Source organism: Mus musculus, chromosome 2, assembly GCF_000001635.26.
Source record: "Mus musculus strain C57BL/6J chromosome 2, GRCm38.p6 C57BL/6J".
In the NCBI taxonomy this organism is placed as follows: Eukaryota; Metazoa; Chordata; class Mammalia; order Rodentia; family Muridae; genus Mus; species Mus musculus.
Genome location: NC_000068.7, coordinates 129,585,744 through 129,607,337, shown reverse-complemented (window position 1 = coordinate 129,607,337; position 21,594 = coordinate 129,585,744). Strand labels below are relative to the sequence as shown.

The following is a 21,594-nucleotide window of genomic DNA, read 5'->3' as shown; positions in this document are numbered from 1 at the left end:
CTGCAAGTACCAGCCTGGTTACAACCTGACTCTCACTCTACAGGGAAAGAAATGAGATCTGTGGAAACAGGGGCTCAGCCAGCATCAGTCAACCTAGAAAGGATAGGGCTGGTGGCCTGGCAAGTGACAGACACAAGGAGGGAACAGGCTTGATGAGACAGGAAGTCTCCCAAGAGCATCAGTGACATCACCAGCTACTACCAATAGCAGGGAGCCATGAATATTCCAGTGGGTGTACAGTTAACCATGCGAGACTGGTTGGACAGGAACCACCATGTGCGCAGGCCTGGGAGAGAAAGGGGCCCCTTTGCCAGCTCAGCATTCATAAGTGGATTCCCATTCAATCAGACATAAGTAGGGAACTGGTGTGTACCCTCTGCTTTGTCATGAAGATTGCTCCAAAGCTATGCATAAGCACCTGCTGTATACTTGCTGGTAACTCTAGTTCTAAAACTTAGCATCACATTGCTGTATCCTTTATATATCCGATTTGCTGTCAACTGCTATTTTCCCCACCGTTAGGGTGGTAGATCCACTAGCAACTGCTTCTTGCCTTCTGCCCGGTATATACTGTGTCCCCAATAGAAGTATGCAGATCTCTGTGATTTCCAGCCTAGCTAGGAGGACCCTTTCCCCAAACCACATCTATGCTGAAGGAACACATTGATGAAGTGAGAAAGAGCAGGTTTTATTTGCACTGTGACCCTGGCAACACCCCAAGCCTCTTCCTTCATCCGTTCAGTGGCGCTCACATCCGTGGCTACCCAGGAGCTGGTGCTCAGTTATTATTATCTGCATCCTCAACGGTGCACAACTGTGAGTCAGCAGTTGATGAGGGAGCTGAGCTCGCTCACGGGAGCTTGGGAATTGGGCGCTGACAAATTGGAGCAGGGCTATTCTTGTGGTGCAGCCAGAGGCCTGTAATCACACGCCAGGCAGGTGACAATAAAATCTGGGGCTGGGGAGGGCTGGCTCCTCCCCTTAACCCCCCTTCTTTTTTTTAGCTCCTCTGGAGATCTCAACCAACTGCAAGCAGATTTAGGCAGCTTAATTAATTAGCTAGTGTTTCTAAAGCGTTTGAAGAATTTTAAAAGTGTGATGTAAGTGTCAAACATTATTTTAATCTCCATGTGTATTTTTCAACAGGTTTTTTTTTTTGGTTTTTCTTTTCTTTTTCTTTTTTTTTCTTTTTTCTCTTATTTTTGCCTGTTTGCTTGCTTTTCTTTTGCTCTGCAGGCTCAGTTCTGTGAGCCAAAGTTGTTAAAATTACTCCTGTGGGCCAAGCTCAGGGCAGCACACTGGCACTGCCAATGAAACCATTCCCTGCTCCTTTTGGCCTCCTGGCAGAGAGCACAGCCTTTCTGGGGGCCTAAACCAGACAGCATCCCCGTAGGTGTCACTGCTGATCAAGGTGGTGGGGGAAGATTCGCAGGGTGGACCAGCATCACGTGCTAGTCACTTCCTCAGGGGCCCAATCACAGATACAGGTAGGTCTCCTCCATGGACCTTGAAAATGTGGGCAACAACCCAAAGGGCAAATGCCTGGGATGAGGAAGTGGATGACCCCTTACCCCACAGGTGAATTATATAGATAATCACTGTGATGATGTGAACTTGATGTTGATCAAGTTCATGGCTCTATTTAAAATAGCACGGTAGCTATGTAAAAACAAACAACCTATTGTAAAGCATTTGAAAGAAACAAAAAGTCTGAAAACTAAATAATAATATTGGGGCTAGAGATGGCTCAGAGGTTGGGTAGGCACCGGTCTTTCAGAGGACCTGCTTTGGTTCCTAGCACCCACGTGGAGGCTCACAATCACTTTCAACTCTAGGGGAACCTGATGCCTCCTTGTGGAACCTGCACTCCCATACACATACCCTTACCTCATATACACATAATTTAAAATCAAACCTTTTTTTAAAAAAGCCTCACATGATACTATCAAAGATAACTGCAGGCAACACTTTGATGTGCTATAGTTAAAATAAGAGAATAAAAACAGCATAAAATCACACCTTCTGATAACTAAGGAACGTGCAAACACTTCGCATTCACTCAGGCATTATTGGAGCAGTGGAAACCTCAGGGGGGGTCACATCCGAGGAAAGGGACCATCTGATCCCACTGTAAGGCCATCTGAGAGCTAAAAGCACAGTCCTGAAAGACTGCAGAATCACAACAGAACTATGCTGCCCATCAGGGATAACAAGTGACACTTGGTTGGATCTCGAACCTTGAGGTTCAAGGGGAGTAGGTTATTAAAAACTTAAGGTTCCTTGTGAGTGATGATTTCTGTGGGGTTCCCTTCCGGTTTGTACTGCCTATTTGTTGCTCCTGTGTGAAATGAGAGTCTAAGAAGCCAGTATTTTCTGTGTGACTGTGGCTCTGTGAAGGGTAACTGTTAAGTGTACCACTGTCTTAGACTACGGATCTAACAACTGGTAAAGCTGCCTTTTCTTTTTTAATTTCTACCTTGGATAAATTTCAGGTTTTCTAGGTTGGGTGATGTGGGAGGGCCTAACTCTGAAAGAGTACTGCCCAGCAGATGTGAGACCAAGTTCTGGTGCCACAAGTCCAAAAGAATACACACAGTATCTCCTTCTGTTTAAAGAAAACTATACACGTAACATGCATGTTCCATACATGTCTACTTTTTGAATGAACTTCTCCTAGACGGTTCGGCTCATTATCACTGTGACTAGAGCTCCTGATAACTTCACTTCTGACAGAGCAGATGCTCAACACACATCCGCTGGTGGACCCAGTTGCATGTCTAGAGGAACCTGCCTGGATTGGTAAGATCGGCATCTCTGTGAGCCAGGGCTCCAAGTGCAGCCAGAGTGAGGCTGGGTGAGCTGGAAAGCCACTCGCTTATCACTTTCTAGTAAGTACTACGTTGAACACAGTAGCCTTTCTTTTTGTAACTAACGTGTGATGCTTTAGGGAAAGATGCAAATGAGGAGAACATGAGTGTGTTTCTAGGGAGGGGTAACTACCCTATGTGTTTGTTGCTGTGGAAGGCAGTGATGAATCATGGGATCCCCATGGACCGAGGGCTACGTGGCTGTGTCTCTGGCACACTAGTTATGAAGTCAGACTGTGAAGGAGTCACGTGACGGCATTCAGCAGGAACGAAGGATAAAACAGCTCTCTAGCTGGCTACTCTGATTACAAGTTCTGCCCCACCCACTTCCAGTGACCCCTGACCTGTCAACTGGAATCTTTTATTTTCTTCTACTGGCCAAAGTGTCAAAGGCTTAACCAGTGTGCTAAATGCTACCAACCTATACAGTAAGGTGGGCTGAGACCTGCTTAGAAAACATATTTCATTTTTTAAAACAGCAATATTCGGATGAGGCCTTGAAGATGAAGAAAAAAGAAAACAATCTTATAAGAAGGGAAAGAAAAAGAGACTGTGCTCTTTCTAATGAGAAAACCAACTCAATTCAGAAATGAAGCTGAGGAGGAAGGCGGGGCCTAGTGACCCAGGATGTGAGATCTCCCAAAGCCTCATCCCTGGAAGAAACCATAGCAACAGTCAGAGCTCCTCATCCCAAGAACCCCAATAACCCTCACCCTCAGCACAGCAGCAGGCCACCCCTCCCTAGCCACCACCACAGCATCAGGCTACCCCCTCCCTAGCCACCACCACAGCATCAGGCCACCCCTCCCTAGCCACCACCACAGCAGCAGCAGCAGGCCACCCCCTCCCTAGCCACTACCACAGCACTAGGCTACCCCCTTCCTAACCCCTACCACAGCAGCAGGCCACCCCTCCATTGGGTCACTATGTCACCTGTGCTTCCTCGCCTGCCCTCTAGCACTTTGCAGCAGTTCACTGTCACTGTCAACTTGACTAGATTTAGAACCAACTGGAAGAGCTGGGAGACAGACCTTCAGGTGTGCGTATGAGGACATTTCCAGACATGAATCACCAAGGAGCAAGCCCATGGATGCGGGTAGCACTACCCTCCGGGCTAGGAACTCTAAAGGAAAAGGGGTGGTGGACAGAACCAGTCAAGAGCAGCGTTCCTTTGTTTTCCGTCTATCAACGGCACTTCCTTGGTCATACATACCCACTGCCATGGTGCTCTGCCCAAGTGCACGGGGCCGAGTGACCATGGACCCAGTCTCTGACACCACTAGCTGAAACAATTTTTCCTCCTTCTATGTTGCTCTCAGATATTCTACAATGCAAACTTAATCAACATATTTTTCACTAATACTATTGCCCATACCTTCTGCTGCGACTTGGTAGCAGGGTAGAAAAGCCCCTGGTGCCAGCAATGGCATACGAAGGGTTGGGGGTGTGCTAGAGCGCTTCACAGCATGCTTACGGCCCCAAATTAGTGCTTAGCACCACACATGTGTGTGCACACGCAACACACACACACACAGAGAAACAAGATTTCACATCATATCACAGCAAGCATGATAAGTATACATAGAAGAGTACATATATACATTGAGGGCAGATACACGTATACATACGTAAGTGTGCAGAGCACAAACATCCACTCATATACTGGGTGTGTACATAGGGTTCTGGGTAGGAACGCAGCAGGCTGCCATGTGTAAAATTTGATGTATGTGTGTAGAGACATATTAGTGGACACCACAGTGTGTTCAAATGGGAACAGGTAGAGAGCAAACAAAACATGGTGATGTGAACCACAGGAAGAGATTGTCTGAACTGTGGGTAGTCTGCGGAGGGATGTCTGAGGGTGAAAGTGTGAACAGTGGGAGGGCGTCTACAAAAAGCCTATGTGTATCGTGTGTGCACAGGCTGTGTGCGCATGTGCATGTGTGTGTGCAGATGGGCATGTGCGCAGGTAGGGGTGTGTGTGTGTGTGTACTGCACATGTGCAGGGAGGCACCTAGGGGTCGCTGTTTATGAACATACTATGTACCCATGTACTCATGTTTACCAGTGTAGCAAGTTGGGATCATGCCTAGCTCGGATGAAGCTGTGAAATGAGATTCTTCACAGAGGGGAATGGGGGAGGGAAACAGGAGGGGTTCTGTCGTGAGCAATAGCAACTCCCAGTGGGTAACATCTGCACAGTGCTCAGCCTAAGTGTCTGCCCTGGGCAGGAGGTACTAATCATCTGAGAGTATTTGTGCTCTGTGGCCCTCAGGGACAGGAGGTCGTTGGTGTTGGATTCTAGAGGGGGTTGCCCCAGCATACAGTTGTGTGGACTCCAAAGTTGGGAGCTTAGGGCTCTGGCAGCTGTCTGTGGCTGATCAGTGGTTTTCCTCCCAGTGATTCATCTATTCCCGCTTACAAAGCTTCCTCTACTGGCAGGGCCTGTCCTAGATGCCACAGGGAAATGAGGAAGATGGGCCTATCCTTCAATAGCTTACTCTGGAGGTCTCCTGGACACAAGCAATGACTATACATCAGTAAGAGATGTCATGAAATGATGCTTGGGGGGGGGGGTCTTAGAAAGGGCTGAATCCAGGAAGACCTCCTAGAGGTGGCAGCCTCTGACCCAGGTTGACGGAGGTGAGGTAACAGGAGGCTATCCAGGAGAAGCCACATGGGTAAAGATGCGGAGGAGAGGCAAGGGCCTTTCCATCTGGGACCAGAGCAGAGTCTTTGGGACCCCAGCAAACTGGGACAGGGTTGACCTGGAGCTGGGTCAACCCAGAATCCTGGAGGATGGCTTCCTGTACACAACTGGGGTACAGACCACCACTGGACGCTCTGCTGACACCACTGGACAGACTACTGGGTGGACATGGCCAGAAGGAGCTAGGAGCCATGACTCCTAGGAGCTAGGAGTTGACCAGGAGGCCTGGTCAACTGGAAAGGCTTCCAATTTATCTCCACTGTGGGCATCTCTGAGGACTGGGCACTGTGCCACATCCCTGGTGGCCTCTGTGAGAAACAGCAGACTCCTAAGATATCCAGACAGTGGCAAGCTCTGGCTTGGGGCTAGAGGCCTGGGTATCTTGTCCCCAGAACAGTGACTTGGCCAAGCAGCTTTCCTCATCTGTAAGCAGGGATCCTGTCCTGTTCCTACTCAAAAACACATGCTGGGTGGTGGAGAGCAGAGTAGAGAACCACATGGTTGCTCAACCCTCCCTCCCAGGCTGCACACTCCACCCATTAGCTAATCCTGCTGGCTCAAGTCTCAAGTTATGGATGGGCTCTGCCTTCCTCTCACCCTGCCCCACTGTGGTGGAGATAAATTGGAAGCCTTTCCAGTTGACCAGGCCTCCTGTCTCTGACTCTGATGCTTTTGGGTGGGTGGTAGCTCCTTCTGCACCATCTGGCCATGACCACTCAGTGACTTCCCTGTCTCCACTTCATCTCTCAACAAGTCATGCTCAAGGCAGCCTCTAGACCTGAATCGGGGCATCTCCCCTTTGCTCTCTGCTGAGGGCGCCACTCCACCGAGACCCAGGACCCTTACAGTGGCCTCCAGGATCCCAGGTCCTCGCTCTTTTGCAATCAGACCAGACTCTCTGATCACCGCAGAGCCTCTGTCCATTTCTCATTCCTTAGATGTCTACAAACATGGCTTGTACCCTCGATCAGGCCTATCTGGCACTTTTCCTGCCTCCTGCATAAAACAGTACACTCCACACTTTGCCCTGCTGATTTTTCTAAGTATCATCTATCACTTAACACACTGCACATTTATTTAACTTTCTTAGTGTCCGATCCTCTACCTCAGACTTGTAAGCACTTTGAGAGACTGTTTCACTTCTCAGGCTTAGAGCAGTATCTGGCATTTGCTAAAAGTTATGTTTTGGTTTGGATTCTCATCCTCCTACCCATGAGAATCCAGTTAGCATCCTAACCACTGTGGACCTCTGGCTTCTCCTCTGTAAAATGAGGATGGTGTTGATTCTAGGTTTAGGCCACAGATGGAAGGGGCCAGCACACTTAAGGAACTTAGCACCAGGACAACAAGTGCTCAGTGAAGGCAGTGACTCCCATGTATCCAGGTGTTTAAAGGTGAAGGAGCGAAGTGATGGCTGTGTCCTTCAGCTAGGGGTGGGATGGAGGGCTACAGGGTCTCTCTGCCTTAACATACATTAAAAACAAACAAACAAACAAACAAACACTATGCAGAATGCACACGCAGGGTCTGTGGATGAGCAGCAACAGGGTCACACAAAACTTGAAGGTGACAAAGCAATGCATATGGCTTGCCCAGTGGTTTGCCCAGGGGCAGGGTGAGGACACAGAAACTGCAAACACCTGTGTATTGTGAGGGCCCTTTGAACTGTCATGGACCTCTGGGGAGCAGAAGTAGCTGAGAGAGACTGAAGTGACTACTGCCACATTCACTGGAGTAATGTCTCAGCAACCTAAGAGCCTTCTTCCTACACAGGAGTGAGGGATGAGGTCAGGAACCCATTGGCCTCTTCCCAGCTTCCAGTCCTGACTTGCTCTGAAACAAGCACCGTGCTGCCTGGCATGCCTTCCTAGGGCAATGGACAGACTAGAAGGCCCCACAAGATGACAGCTGCTGCTACCAGTCTTTCCTCCATGTGAGGACATGGGGCCCTCAAGCCTGGGAGCTGGCACAACCATTGGTCCTTCTCTCAAGATGCAGCCTTCAACTCAGGCTTCTACATTCTTGGGCCGCCAAAGATATGCATGCATTTCCCTGGCCAGACTAAAGTCCTCTCTAAAAGCAACACACACCTATTAAACATCATCTACCGTGGTTACCATGCACTGAGCCAGCACAAGATGCTCTCCGCTCTCGGATGGGATTTCTCCCCAGCTAAGCTGATGTGATTCACTGGTTCCTTTCATAGAGCTTTTCCAGCTCGGCTAGTAGTTCCCTTAACCCTTTGCAGCCTCTGCAGGAGAGAAGAGTGAGAATAGTTTCCAGATTGCAGCTGGGGAAGCCAGTGCACAGAGCAGGAAAGGGGACATGTGGCCCTCTGTCAGGCAGGGGTGAATGCACAGAGGGTGTTTGGTGCATGGCCTCCTGTGCCAAGGAAGCTGGCCAGGGAGCCACCGCTGGAGAGACCTGTTGAAGCCTTCAGTTTGCCTTCAGAGGGAAAACTGAGGCTCAGTGGAGGTGGGGGGGGTGGGGGGCCCTACCTGCCCTTTGGAGCCCCAAAGCACCTGACGAGGCTATCATATAACAGGGCCACAAAGGCACCTGAAGACCACCAAAGCTGAACAAAGCAGGGCAGGCCTCAAATATGGAGCCTCTGCATGGACCCAGCAGGACAGAGCCATCATCACCCAACTCCGGAGTACCATAGGGACAGGGAGAACAAAAACATGGGCCAGGCCGCAGGGTGGTTGCAGGGCCTCCCTCACCCTTTCTGTCCATCCTCACTACTCCTTGACAGATCTACTAACAGAATGCCTAGTTGGAAGTCAGACAGGAATGGGGTCCTCCTAACCACATTTGGCCCATGAAATGCTCAGTTCTTCCCGTGCCACACCGTCTTGGCAGCACCAGCAAGGTCACTGCCACCATATCCTCACCTCCTGGAGGATACACCGATGGATAAACACTAGATAAGAGATGTCCCAAGAGAGCAGGGTGCCAAAAGCCCTGGTCTTCAGCCTCCCTACTTGTCAAGCAAAGCAAGGAGACATCTAAAGCCGAGGCTTTGAAGCTCAGGTTGATTGATCTGGGTGGCCATCCGATGCAGACACCTTGCTGAGCCATCATCCCCTCACTGGTCAAGGGGGTTAGATGATCAATCATCAATGGTGCATACTCCAGGGTAGCTCTGAGACCCACTAGGATCACACACAGTTGCTCGGAGGCCAGGATTGTGATGATTATTTTTAGCACTTTCTCACAGAGCTCAGGATCCTGTCAGAACTCTGGCTTTCACGGTAGAAATGTCCAGCCCCATTTTAAAAGTGTCCGCACGTATTGTAGGAGGTCTGGCACCTCCCTCCGTGGCCTGACCCGACCTGACTTTGGATCTGGAGACCTGTGCTAAGCCCTCTACCCCGCTGCACGGTGAGCAGCTATCTCCCAAGCCCCTCCAGCTTTCCAGGCCTGCGAAGCCACAATTTCAGATGTGTGAGTCCAGAGGGAGACACCTAGAGTCAGGCTGGGTCCACAGCTCATTGGCACTAACAAGGCAATTAGATCGCAGAGCTGGTTTCCTCACAACCTGTCCATCCCCCCAGGAGAAAGCTTCAGGAGAAGGGAGCTCTCTGAGCCACACTGGCATGTAGTTACCCATGGTCCTCGTTTTCTGAGTGCCCACTATGTATAGGAGCTGTGCTAGGTTGGCTGCTTTGCAAAAGTCCATTCCAGTTCAAGATATGAGCAAGTCCAACAATATAAAACAATGACAGCATGATAGCTAACAGGTACCAGGATGAGCAAGTCACAAAGCATAAGGCAGTGATTGGGTGATAGCTTACAGATACCAGGCATGCTCCAAACATCATCTCAATTTGCATTAATTGACTTACTCCTTGAGAAAGAGCTGTTAATGACATCTCTGGTTTATAGATGAGGAAAAAAAAAGGAGACCCAGGGAAGTTCAGCAAATTGTTCAAGTAGGTGGCAGAACCAGGCCTCCCTCCCAGGGGGTCCTGGCACTGTTGTGTGTACATGGTGAGGCTAATCGTCAGTAAGGCTGCAGAAGCAGATCTGAGAGGTAAACATGCAATGCACACAGTCACAAAACAAAGGAGAAGTAACAAGTAGCCTCAGAGAGGAACAGATAAAACCATGGGAGAGGGTCAGAGGAATTAGCCCCCCTGAGCAGGAGGCATGGGAAGGAGACCTGGAGGGATGAGGATTCAGACTAAGGGAAGCTAGGAAGTACAGGAAAGGTCATCTTGGCGGAACAGCAGGAGCAAAAGTGGAGAGATAAGAGGCTAGCTGGGGGCATGGATTTGTCCAAGAGCCAAACTGGGTTAGCTTGCATATTAACAGACATTGCATAAATCAAATGCCTCTTGTTCATAACACACTGGAACAGCTTGGGGGTCTCCCACATAGAATCTCCCTGGACTTCTGGATGTATGAGTGGCCAACCAGGCTTCAGTCTGCAGTGAAGAAGCCCTGTTAGCATATGAACATGTATGTTTGTTGGAAAACATGTAACTGAGGTCTGACGGGGGACACCCAGGCCCTGCTGTCCTTTTTTTTTTTTTTTTAGGAAACTTGGTCCAAGGCATCACTAGTTTTGAGCTGGGGTGTGACATGATGATATAGTCAGAGCTGTGTCCACAGCCAGGAGTCTGAACACAGTTAAGGAGGGTCCTCTTCCATCAGCTCATGATGACAAATAAGAAATAACCTGTCACACGCTGTCACACGCAGGCTCTGCAAGTAGCGAGGTGGTGCGTGTGGGATCCACTCGGCACTTTTAGACTCCCTTCCTTTCGCCCACTGTTCTCCATCTGTTGCAAAGGGCAAGATGCAGGGAGGAACGTTCCAGTGCTAGGGAATCCAGAGCTCACCAGCCCAGATGGGGCCTCTTGTTCAAACCACATCGCTCCCCATGAAGCCAAGAGGCTACCAGTTCCTCGCTCAGTGGGCTTCGGGAAAACCTGACCAAAAGCTTTTGCTTACAGGAACCTTCCTGTAGCTCTTCAGCCAAGCCTCAGGTGGCTCTTCTCACCCCAACAATGTGGGCTGCATACGCCTAAGTCACTCACTCCTCTCACCAGAAGCTGGATCCAGAATTCCGGCTCCTTACTCCTGGAACAAGTTTTGGACTCAGTTTTCCTCATCTGAACATCGCTAGTAAGCGCCAAACAGCATACTGCTAGTAAATGAGACTGCAGGCAAAGCACTGGGCCTACTCAATAAACACGGGTTCTTCTCCCTTTCTCAACACACAGTCAGGACTTCTTCTTCTTCTTTTTGTTTTTTTGGGGTTTTTTTGTTTTTTTTGTTTTTTGTTTTTTGTTTTTTTCGAGACAGGGTTTCTCTGTGTAGCCCTGGCTATCCTGGAACTCACTCTGTAGACCAGGCTGGCCTTGAACTCAGAAATTCACTTGCCTCTGCCTCCCAAGTGCTGGGATTAAAGGTGTGCGCCACCACTGCCCGGCTCAGTCGGGACCTCTTAAATACAGCTCGTGTCCCCCATGGGATGGGGACAGGGATGATTAATGGCCACAAAGCACCCAGAGAACACTGAGCCTTCAATGGGCCTTCTAAAAGCCTCTGGACCTTAGACATACCAGATAACACCCATCTCACCCCCTTTTTCCTACGAAAGAGGAAGTGAGGTCAGCTCTAGTGCTTAGGAAAGCACAGAGGCACTGTCAGCATGCTACTCTCTACCCAAGGGTCACAGGGCTCCCTGGAGGGGCTCACTGCTCTTCTAAGCTGGAACCTCAACTTCCCTCGGATACAGCCTACTAGAGCAGAGCAGTCCATCCCAGGGCTCAGGCCCAGCCAGGGCCAGGAAAGCATCCTGTAGTTGACTGTGAAGCCTGCCACCATCTCGTTCCTTCAGAATAGCAGGGTCAGCCCCTACACAGTCTGCAAGAACCCACGGTGGTGACTTCACCAGAATCTTTTTAGAATTTTCCTTTGGCATCATTTGTTGAGTGCAATCTTTAGAAACTTCCTCTCCTGCCTCCCGGAGGCAATAATTCACATGACCAGCTCCCTTCACCCAAGCAGTGATCTTGTGAAGCCCAGCGATCACATGACACCTCCCAGGACGACAGTTCTGCCTGAGACAGCAGTCATTCAATCCAAGATGTCTTTTCTAAGCTGATATTTGGGGTTCTTGCTTAAACAAATCCATTTTCCTAGAAAACTGGACAGCTGCCTTCTACTTGTCTGTCCTTCTGTCCCACCTACAGTTGCCTCCTACCTGTCTGTCCTTCAGTCCCACTTCTTCTGTGTGCTGTAAATCCCATGCCCTGGGCAAGGGAGGCTGAGTCCAGTAGGGGCTGAAGTACCTCCTGGGGCAAAAATGTGGGTTTGATCCTGAGCCCCAAGGGGACTATGCGCAGGTTGCTGGGAGGCTGGCACTCAAAGGCCATACACCATCCCTTCCTCCCGCAGAATCTCATTCTCACCTCCCAAGGCTTACTTACTATGAAGTTAATCTATGCCCCTCCACCGCTCCCACTTTTTCAAGTCACTGATGCTGAGTGGATTGGAACGGAAGATCCCATCTTTATCATTTTATAGATTGTTTTTATAGGTGAGGGTGGAGAAGGGGGGATAGATATGCTCTTAAGAAAGGTGCTGTCATTCCCCACTCCCCCCACCTCCACCCCCTCCACGCCACCCCCACCCCTACCCCCACCCAGGAAGGGAAGACTGCTGTTAACACTTGTTAACTATTTGTTTGCCAGGGACTGCGCCACAGGACCCTAGTCAGAAAAAGGTCTAGAGCCAACATTTAGATATTAATCTGGGCCCAGTGTTCTGTACTTCGGAGAGATGCCTGTAGATTCCCAAGCCCTGGAGCATGGCAGGGTAGGGCTGGGACTGGTAAGGCAGGAGGAAGCAGACCAGACCTCAGAGCCACTCACAGGAGAGAGATGAAATTCATCATTCAGCTCTGAGAGGACCCAAGGGTAGCTGAAAACTGTGAATGGGGTGGGAGCACTTGGCGGGGAGCACTTGGTGGGGAGCACCCAGTGGGTTCCTGAACACTGCAGCTCAGAGAGAACTCCTAGACACCCCTTTTCCCACCCTGTTATCCTTTCTATCCTGAGGCTGACTCTCTCTCTTCCTCCTTCTACACTGCCATCAGGTGCCAAGCTCTAGGCAAATGTTGGTAAGAACGGCGTGCCGTGGCTGGATTTACCTCCCTGCAAAAGGAAGGTTGTACAGAGACCCCTATGTCCATAGCACCAATCCAAGAAGACACGAAATAAGGCTCCTTTCTGTCCCTCCCCAGCTATGTCTTTAGCCTTCATATACTTCCAGAAGAGACCCAAGATTTTTTGCAAAACCCCTTTAAGATGCAGCTCTCCTGAATGGTGACCTCACTCCTTGGCCAACCGGCCTTCAGAGCCCTCCTGCTGGAGACAGCCAGGTGTTTGATGTAGGCCAACAAAGAAGACAAGCTCAGAGCCACAGGTACATGCTGGAACTGCAGGGAGCTACTGGAAGCCTGCCTAAGGAAGGCAGGGGGGTGGCGGGGAGGAGACCATCCAGAGAGGGCTGTGCCCACCACAGGTAAATCCACTGTGTCTCCCAAGGGTCCGTGGATTACTCCGGCCTCTCTTCCTGTCTCTACCTCCATACACTAACCCTGCTTGCTCTGGTACTAGGGCGAAAGCTCACTCTTCCCCCATCCCAACAGCTCAACAGCGCGCCCAACCTCTGCCCCGACCCTCTCTCCAATCAAGTCTAGCAAGGGAGCATATGGGGAAACCAGGAGCCCGATTGCCCAAAGCAATTGCCAGTCTGCTTCCCCATTCAGGTTTGGCAAAGGGTACGGTAAACCAACTCATTCCTATACCCCGCAGCCCAACGCTGGGCTACCCAGTCACAGTCCACAAGGCAGATCCGGATAAGAAGAGTTCTATCCCGGCTTCTAGCCTAGGCTATGTGACCTTGGGCAAGTGGCTGACCCTCTCTGGGCCTCAACTCTGCATCTGTAACCCCCGTTACAGGGATTTGTCGACATTAGCTTAGCGACAGTGTGCGGGGCCTGAGCCCGCAGCTTGGGGAGGGTGGCAGTAGGAGCTGAGGGTGCTTACCTGTACAGAAACAGGACGCGGAGAGCAGCAGGCAGAGCAGCAGCGGCCCTAGGCGGCCAGGGGCCGGGCCGGCGGGCTCCATGGGCCGCGGCTGCAGAGCAAGGAGGGAGAGCGGCGGTGAGCGCGCTCGGCAGGCGGGCGGGCGGCGCGGGCGAACGACTAAGGCCCCTCCCCCTCCGCTGCCCCCCAGCGCCACCGCCCGGCGGGGTGATCTGACCCCCTCCCACAATGAGACGCCGCCGAGCGGGGAGACTCCGGGAGCGTGACGCCGGGCCAGGCCGGCGGGAAAGGGGAGCGGACCCGAGGGAGCCAGGCGCAGAGCCAGAGGCACGGGGGCGGGGGAGCGGATAGCGAGGGAGAAGGAAAGAGGGGGAGAGGAAGAGGGAGAGGGAGCGGGGACGGAGATCGGAGAGCAAGCGCGAGCGGGGACAGCTCGCAGAGCGAGTGCGGGCTGTGCGGAGCCGTCGCGAGGCCAGCGCGAGGGCGGCCCGGCCGAGCGCCCCCTCCTCGCGCCCGCACCTTCCCGCCCGCGCCCCAGTGCGCCCCGCGAGCTGCGCCGCCCGCCTCGGCTCTGCGCGAGCCCGCTCTGCCCGTGCGGGTCCCCGCCAGCCGCTCGGACCTGCGCCGCCGCGCGCAGGGCTGCCAGGCGGTGGAAGCACCGCTCCCTCTGCCCAGAGGCTGGCCGCGCACCACTTTGCGCAAACTTGTTTTTCTGAGGTCGGCGCGGCGGGCTGGCTACTTGGTCCTCTTAAGGTGGACTGGGGAAGTGGCGGCCGATCGCCCCCTGGTCTCGGCCTCTCACCCGGCCAGTCCTTAGACTCCAGTGGGCAAGAGGCTGCCCGCGGCAGGGGAGCTTGCAAGGGTGGAGAGTGGAGGGGGCGGGGAGGTTTGCTTTCTGCCCCTCCCCGAGAGGCCCTGCTTGTGTGTCCCAAAGCCGAAGGTCGGCCTCCGGGTGGGCGTGAGTCCTAGGGGCCCAAATCTTTCCTAGCTGGCCCCGAGGTATAGCAAAAGCAGGAAGTAAATGCAGGGGGAAGGGGGAGAGGAAGGAGAGAGTGATGGTACAAAAATAGCGTGTGTGTAGGAAGGACTTCAGTGCCTCTTGGTAAAGACGCGCTGGGGGAGAGGAGCAGCAAAAATGCTGTGGCAGGGAAAGGAGAGGGGCAGGGCTGGGCCCTAGGGAGGAGACAGACCAGAGGCCTTCTATCAGGGAGAATAGATTGGAGGTGGAGAGGGCCCAGGCAGCACTGTACTAGGAGAGACCTGGGCTGCAAAATAGTTACCCTAATGAGGAAGAGGAGGGACAGGAGAGCCTATCCCAAAGGACAGAGCCTCTGGATGCAAAATGTACCCTAGCTCTGGATTTCCATGAGCTAGGTCAGGTGCTTGGTTAATCGGCAGAAGGCTGGGCACCAAGGCAGGGAAGAGGAATCAAGACCCTCTCTTATTAACTGGAGAGTTTCTGAGTTGGAAGTTCAGAGATAGCAAATTTTGCTTCTCACAATGGTGGTTGAGGGACATAATGAAGCAAGACAGGCCCTACTGGCCCATCCTCTCAATAAAGAGGATGTTTAGGGGCAGAGGAGTGGAGGATGATTGCCTAATGATGTAGAAAGCCCCTTATGCAATGGTGCGCGCGCACGCACACACACACCACAGAGTCCTCTGCACCCATGACCAAAAGCCTGGGAGATTTTTTAGTTTTTTTTCTTTCTTTTCTTCTTTTATTGTTTGTTTGTTTGTTTGTTTTTGAGAGGCAGGAAGGGTGCATCTGTTGAACCCAGGACCCAGCTTCCAAGCCTTAGATCGTTCCTCCTGGTCTAAGAAGCTGCAGTCTTGGAGAAAGACCTTGTTTCTGTGTCTCTGCTCTTTTTAAAGCAGACCAGGCCAACATAAGCAGCGACCCAGAACTGCCACTGGGAGAGTTACATGAGCTGATATTTGCACTGCATTTTAAGAAGAGCCTACCATGTACCAAGGGCAAGGACAGTGTTTGAGAAGTGTTTGGCAGCAGCAATCCTTAAGGGACCATGGGGCAGCCCTAGCAGGAAGATTAGTTGTATTTCTTTGGACCTAGGGGATTACAAGAACTCACTTGCAGACTGGGAGAAGGTGCAGGGGAAGACAAGAATGAACAGAGGAGGTCTTGTAGGGAGTGTAGGTTACAAGTGCACATGTGTGTCAGCTTGGTTAGGTAAGGGCAACAGTATGTGGCTAGCACGTCGGGAGGGTGGTCCAGAAGCCCAAGAGAATTGGTTCTGCAAATAGGAACCCCTGTAGGCAAGATTCAAGTAGGGCCTACCATGCTTGATTGTTACACTCAAAGGGTCACTATAGTTGGAATAAGAGGTGGCTGAAGGGAAGAGAATACGGAGTTCGGGGGCCTGGGCAAGAAAGAAAACTTGGTTCTAGCATCTGAGCTGAGCTGCAGTGTCTCCAGCTCTTTAAATTGTGTCTGATAGGACCATGGTGTCCACTAAAGCCTTGTGAAAACCCTCCTCCAAAATTAGCTGGGTGTGGTGGCACACGCCTAAGCCCAGTACTTGGGAGGCAGAGGCAGGCAGATTTCTGAGTTCGAGGCCAGCCTGGTCTACAAAGTGAGTTCCAGGACAGCCAGGGCTATACAGAGAAACCCTGTCTCAAAAAAAAAAAAAAAAAAAAAGCCAACTGCTGGAGTCAGAGATGATGCAGCCTCCTGCCCTATGCTGCTCATCTGTTCTGGGGCAAGCACACACAAACACCGACCTGCCTGGGATTAGGAACTGGGAGATTAGGAGGAATAATAATTGTACTACCTGCTGTTTATATATAGCATCTTTGGCAAAGGCGCTCAGCAGAGCTTCCAAACTACCCTCTTTACTCTCACATCTGAGTGTGGGGGAGTTGACATTTGTCCACATAAAAGTCACTTGTGTTCACCCATCCGTTGCTGTGAGTCCCCTGAGATTTGTGGACAAATGTGTAAAACTAAAGGGGCAAGGTACAGCCTGCCTGGGGTCGCACACAGATTATGACAGATAATTGATACGAATCAGCCATCACAACAGCCAGTCTGGGTGCTTTAATCCAGATGTTATTCGTTCACGGTCCCTGCACTTACCAGCATGCATTGAGTGTCTACTGTGTGCTTGGCAGTGCACTGAGCAGTCGAGATGTGGCAGCTGGGAAGAACAAACCAGGTCCATGACGCTGTGCTCAAGGAGCTGACAGATTAACCCGTAATGCTTCACATGTCAGGTGGGTATCAGAGCTCCAGGGAGGGATGAATAGAGTCAGGCCAAGGGCCTGACCCATCAAGAGGGGCCGTGTAGTTACAAGATGGGAGATATGTGTACACTCTCACCTAGTACCCATTTCTTCCCTCCCTCCTGTCCATTCCTCACTCAGCAGCCAGGGAATCCTTTTATATGAGGCTATTTGGCTTAAACAATAAGGGGCTTTTTCTTCTTCTTCTTCTTCTTCCTTCTTTCTTCTTCTTCTTCTTCTTCTTCTTCTTCTTCTTCTTCTTCTTCTTCTTCTTCTTCTTCTTCCTCCTCTTCCTCCTCCTCCTCCTCCTTCTTCCTCCTCCTCCTTCTTTTTCTCCTCCTCCTTCTCCCCTACTAATGGCCAGGACATGATTGCAATCTCAGGAGGTTTTGACCTCTGTAAGGGCAACAAATGCATTTTTGGTATGTGCCAGGCCATAAGATCTATGCTTTCTCCTTGAGGCCCCAAACACCCCACCATGTTTCTAGATGCTGGGAACAAGGCCAGACAGACATTGACTTGACCAGGGCCACTCTGCCAGGCATGCTGGGGCCTGCAGAGTCACAGTACTACTGATGTAGCCTTGCCCATCCTTGCTCCTGATTCCCATAGCCCTGGGCTGGCATCAGCAGGCCAGCCTGCCTGGCTGCCTTTGTGTGGTATCTTCAGGAGGCTCAAGCTGCCAAGGACCTATTTTTACAGGGCAAGAGGAACCATTTACAGTTAGAGACCTCAGCTCTGAAGCCAGAACGATTAAAAATAAAAGTACCACAGACCCCGGGGGCAGCTTGGACCGCAGGCCGCCTGTCCTGGAGGGAAAGCCACTGAGCAGGCTGGAAGCAGAGAGTGAGCGATATGACTGCCTAGCTCTGATGTAGGCCACTTTGGGTCTCACAGCAGTCCCTTTCTGGGAGTGGCTGCTGTTAGTCCCATTTTGTAGCTATAAAAACAGAGGCTCAGAGGGGTCATGACTTGTGTAGGACACGTAGCTGTTCGGTCCCCAAGAAGTCAAGATTTGAACTTTGAATTCAATTCTTAAAAAAACAATAAAATACTTCTATTTGTTCAGCATCTGCTATGCTTTGCAGTTTTGTTCTTTTTTAATAAACAATTTCTTTATTTTTATTTCCTGTGCATATTCGCCTGTGTCTATGTCTGTGTGAAAGGTCATATCCTCTCAAACTGGAGTTAGAGGCAGTTATGAACTACCATGAGGGTACTGAGAATTGAACCCAGATCTTCTGGGAGAACAGCCAGTATCCTTGATTGATGAACCATCCCTCCAATCCCTGCAGTCTTGTTCTTGTGACATGGTCCTGCCATACCTGAGAGGAGTGCTAATTACTACATCATTTTACAGCAGGGAAAGACAAAGGTTGAAACCACCCCTTCTACTAGGCCTGTCAGAGTGGTCTTGCCAGAGTTCCCTGTTACCCAGCTTCTCCCCCAATGTCCTCATCCCAATTTAAATTTACCTTCTTAGTGTGTACGGTGGTATGTCTGCATTGTGACCTTTATCCCATTTCATCGTCTCTCTATGGGTTGGCTCAGCCCAGAGGCTCGGCAGTTGTCTCTGGGGACAGATCCAATGGCTCAAAGTTTAGCATACTGAGATTAGCCAAGGAGTAAGTTACCTCCAACTGGACTGTGTAGATTAGGGCAGTGATAGGGCCCTACCCAAAATGTTTCTTGTAAGGGTTAAATGAGTTCTTATTGGCTGTTGTTTTTCTTAAAACTGCAGCCTCAGGACTTTCAACAATAAGCAGTAGATAGAAAATTAGCATGTGTTAGGTTTATAAAGTACTCTGTCCCAGCTCACAGGTGAGGAGTCACAAGGACTCACACTGCAAGGCAGGTATCTCCCTACCAGCCTGTGCTGCGGCCACGGTGGGTGCTTGATAATCATCTCTTCTTTGGCCACAGCCCCCACACCTGTGATTTTCCAGTATGGGTGAACTTCAGATCCCCTAGAAAGATTGTTAGACATAGGTTCCAAAACCCCACCCCAACTTCAGGAGGTGCCAGGTAGTCTGAGAATCTGCATTCTTAACAGGGGTCCCAGGGAGCTGATGCGCCAAGTCTGGGGACCACACTTTGAACCAAGACACAAATGGTTTAGGAGCCTGGCCCCAGCTTTCCTGTAGATGGTCAGTTTGTTCTGGTCCTGTCTTCTTAGGGAAAGGCAGAGGTAAGGACACCGTCAGCCTATGAGAAGGCAACTGTGTTTCCAGGCTGGGGGTGGGGCGGGGGCGGGGCTATGACAGATCATTTACCACACCCCCAGGGAGCCATGAGGTAATTAGTGCTTTCCCAGGAAAATCAGAGACTGAACCACTCGCCAGGCAAGCAGACAGGCAGCTAAGCAAGCTCCCTAGCCCAGCTTGCTCACTCTCCCTCTAAGCTCATCAGGGGTGGGAAGCATTGTCAGGCCCTGAACAGTGTTCTCAGGCTCTGGGGATCTGGTTCTACCCAGAGCCAGCCCAGCTGTGCCGAGATGAGCCTTCCCCACAGCAAGCCCAGGCAGAACGTTCATTACATCTATGAATAACAAAAGACATGGGTTCCAAGGCTGAGTGCCTTGTTAAACACTTCTAATCTACGCATAGAAGCGCACAGAGAGCCCCAATCCACAATGAGTCCAGTATACTGACTCCTCCCTGAGACTCTTTCACCTGGACCCCTAGAAACAATCTTATCCCCACTCCACAGGTGGGAAAACTGAGGCAGAATGTAAGATGCTTGTCCAAGGAACACACACCACTTGAAAGCTCCAGGAAGCAGGCTTTAAAGTGAGCAGTGTGATCTCCCCTCCTCTGCAATACTGGGCTCTGTCCAGAGCTTGGGACCGTCCACAGCACCCTCTCTGGGTCTCCCTGCCCATTAAGATGACAGCTTAATGATATACACATCCTTCTGTGGTCCCAGTGCTGACCAAGCCTGTGATAGGTCAGGGCATGCAGGGTCTGAGGAAAGAAACAACAGATGTCACACAGCTCAGCTTCCATTGATGGCCCGCATAGCCTAGGGGTGGAGAGACCTTCATTTGTTTCTGGGTCTGCCCTCTCTAGCTGTGTGACCTTGAGGGACTGTAAGCCACGTTGAAATCCAGAATTATTGGAGTGGGGAGGAGGGGAGAGAGAGAGAGAGAGAGAGAGAGAGAGAGAACAAGATCACAAAAATCAGTAGAGTGTGACATGAGACACTTCAACCCCTTCTTCATTTTAGTTCTGGTCAAGGCATAGCTCAGGCATGGTGCCTTGGGGTCCCTTTACACATATCTTTTTCTTCCTCCTCACATGTAAGCCAATCTTCTTGGTTCTATCTTTATAATTCACACTACCCGCATCATACCCTGCTCTGACACCTGCCTTCCTCACATCCTCTCTGGCTCCTTTCTCCTTAAATTGTTCACCATGCTCTTCATAAACCACCCAGAAGCCTTCCTCGTCATATTTTGAAATGAAATCAGAAAGTCTTATCTTGTTCAAAAGGGTCTCACATGGTACACCATGCTTCTACATGATTCACCCAGAACATTCCTGCCTCAGGACCTCTGCACTTGCTGTCAGCTTTGACAACAATCCTCTCTCCCCAGTTATCTGCCTTGCTTGTTCTAACTCTTCCTGCTCTACTCAAATGCAGTCTCCTCAGGAATGCCCACCTCAGCCACACTATCTAAACTTGTGCTCTTGCTTTGCTCACCTGCTCCTCTTTTTTGGGGTGGGGGTGGGTGGGATGGGGTGTAATCATATTTCCTGGTAATTAATGTTCCATATTACAGGTTGAGGTGACTCTCCACTCATATTAAGGCTACACGTAGATTCCACCTTTATTCCCTTGTACCTGAGCTGAGCATACACACAGTAGAGCCTCAGGAAGTAGCCGATGACAGTAGATGATGGAGTTGAGCAGAAAGCAGAAGGCTCTGCCTGTAAGAGCACTGACCGCTTCTCAGAGGGGCTGAGACCCCTCCATCCTGAGGGAGGTTGGGCCTGGCTTGTCCAACTCCCACTACCTTCCCAGACAGGGAGTCCAAGCCTCCCTCTGGTGTCATTCTGTTTTAGGACTGGAGTATCAGTTCCTGCTACAGGACTTCCCTGAGTCTAAGGGAAAACCTGAGCAACACACACCACTTCCTCTCTGTCAGTTTCTGCTGAACATCGACAGTGGCCTTTGAGGAACAATAGCCACACGGGGCCTGTACAGTGCCACTGCCCTTGGAGTGGAAAGTCTCTGCTCCGAGAATACGTATACCAGCAAGAGCCTTTGTCATACTGGGTCAAGGCTGAACTCATCTGAGCCTACTCACCCAATGCACAACAGAGCTAGCAGGCTGTCTGCGGAGACAGGCTGCCTGGACAGACCACTGGGTTGGCAGCCAGACCAGACTATGAGTTTTTGGTACGATTCCCATCTCCACCTCTAGTTTCCGCTAGGCTCTCCACTCCTAACCTTCTGCCCCAACTGTCCGTCACACCTGAGATCCCGCTTTGGACCCCATCTGCTGCTGTGTTCGTCACAACAGAAGCAGGGCCTGTCCAGAGCAAGACAGGGTTGAGGGGAAGCTGAGCTGCTGAGGAGGAACTCACTACCTGCAATCAGCAATCGTAGCTCAGAGAAATCCTGAGAAATCCGAGGCCTGCCTGTGTTACTGCTGCCTCTGAGTTCCCAGGGTCTGACTAAACTGTTCCCCACCTCCCTGCCACTG

The 21,594-nt window shown here is 51.0% G+C and overlaps 1 protein-coding gene across 15 annotated transcripts in view; it reads right to left on the bottom strand.

The window, feature by feature from the left end:
• The window catches only part of Sirpa (signal-regulatory protein alpha), a 41,187-nt gene extending 24,891 nt beyond the window's left edge, over positions 1-16,296 (bottom strand). For 5 of the 15 annotated variants that reach the window (NM_001291019.1, NM_007547.4, NM_001291021.1 and 2 more), the window contains exon 1: positions 13,644-14,169. In NM_001291019.1, the coding sequence (NP_001277948.1) occupies positions 13,644-13,725 (82 nt within the window). In that variant the 5' untranslated portion in view covers positions 13,726-14,169. Of the gene's footprint in view, positions 1-11,794; positions 11,877-13,643; positions 14,232-14,262 lie in introns of those variants that run through there. The other 10 variants (XM_017316564.2, XM_017316568.2, XM_017316569.2 and 7 more) reach the window with 5 other exon arrangements.
• Between the last annotated feature and the right edge of the window lie 5,298 nt (positions 16,297-21,594).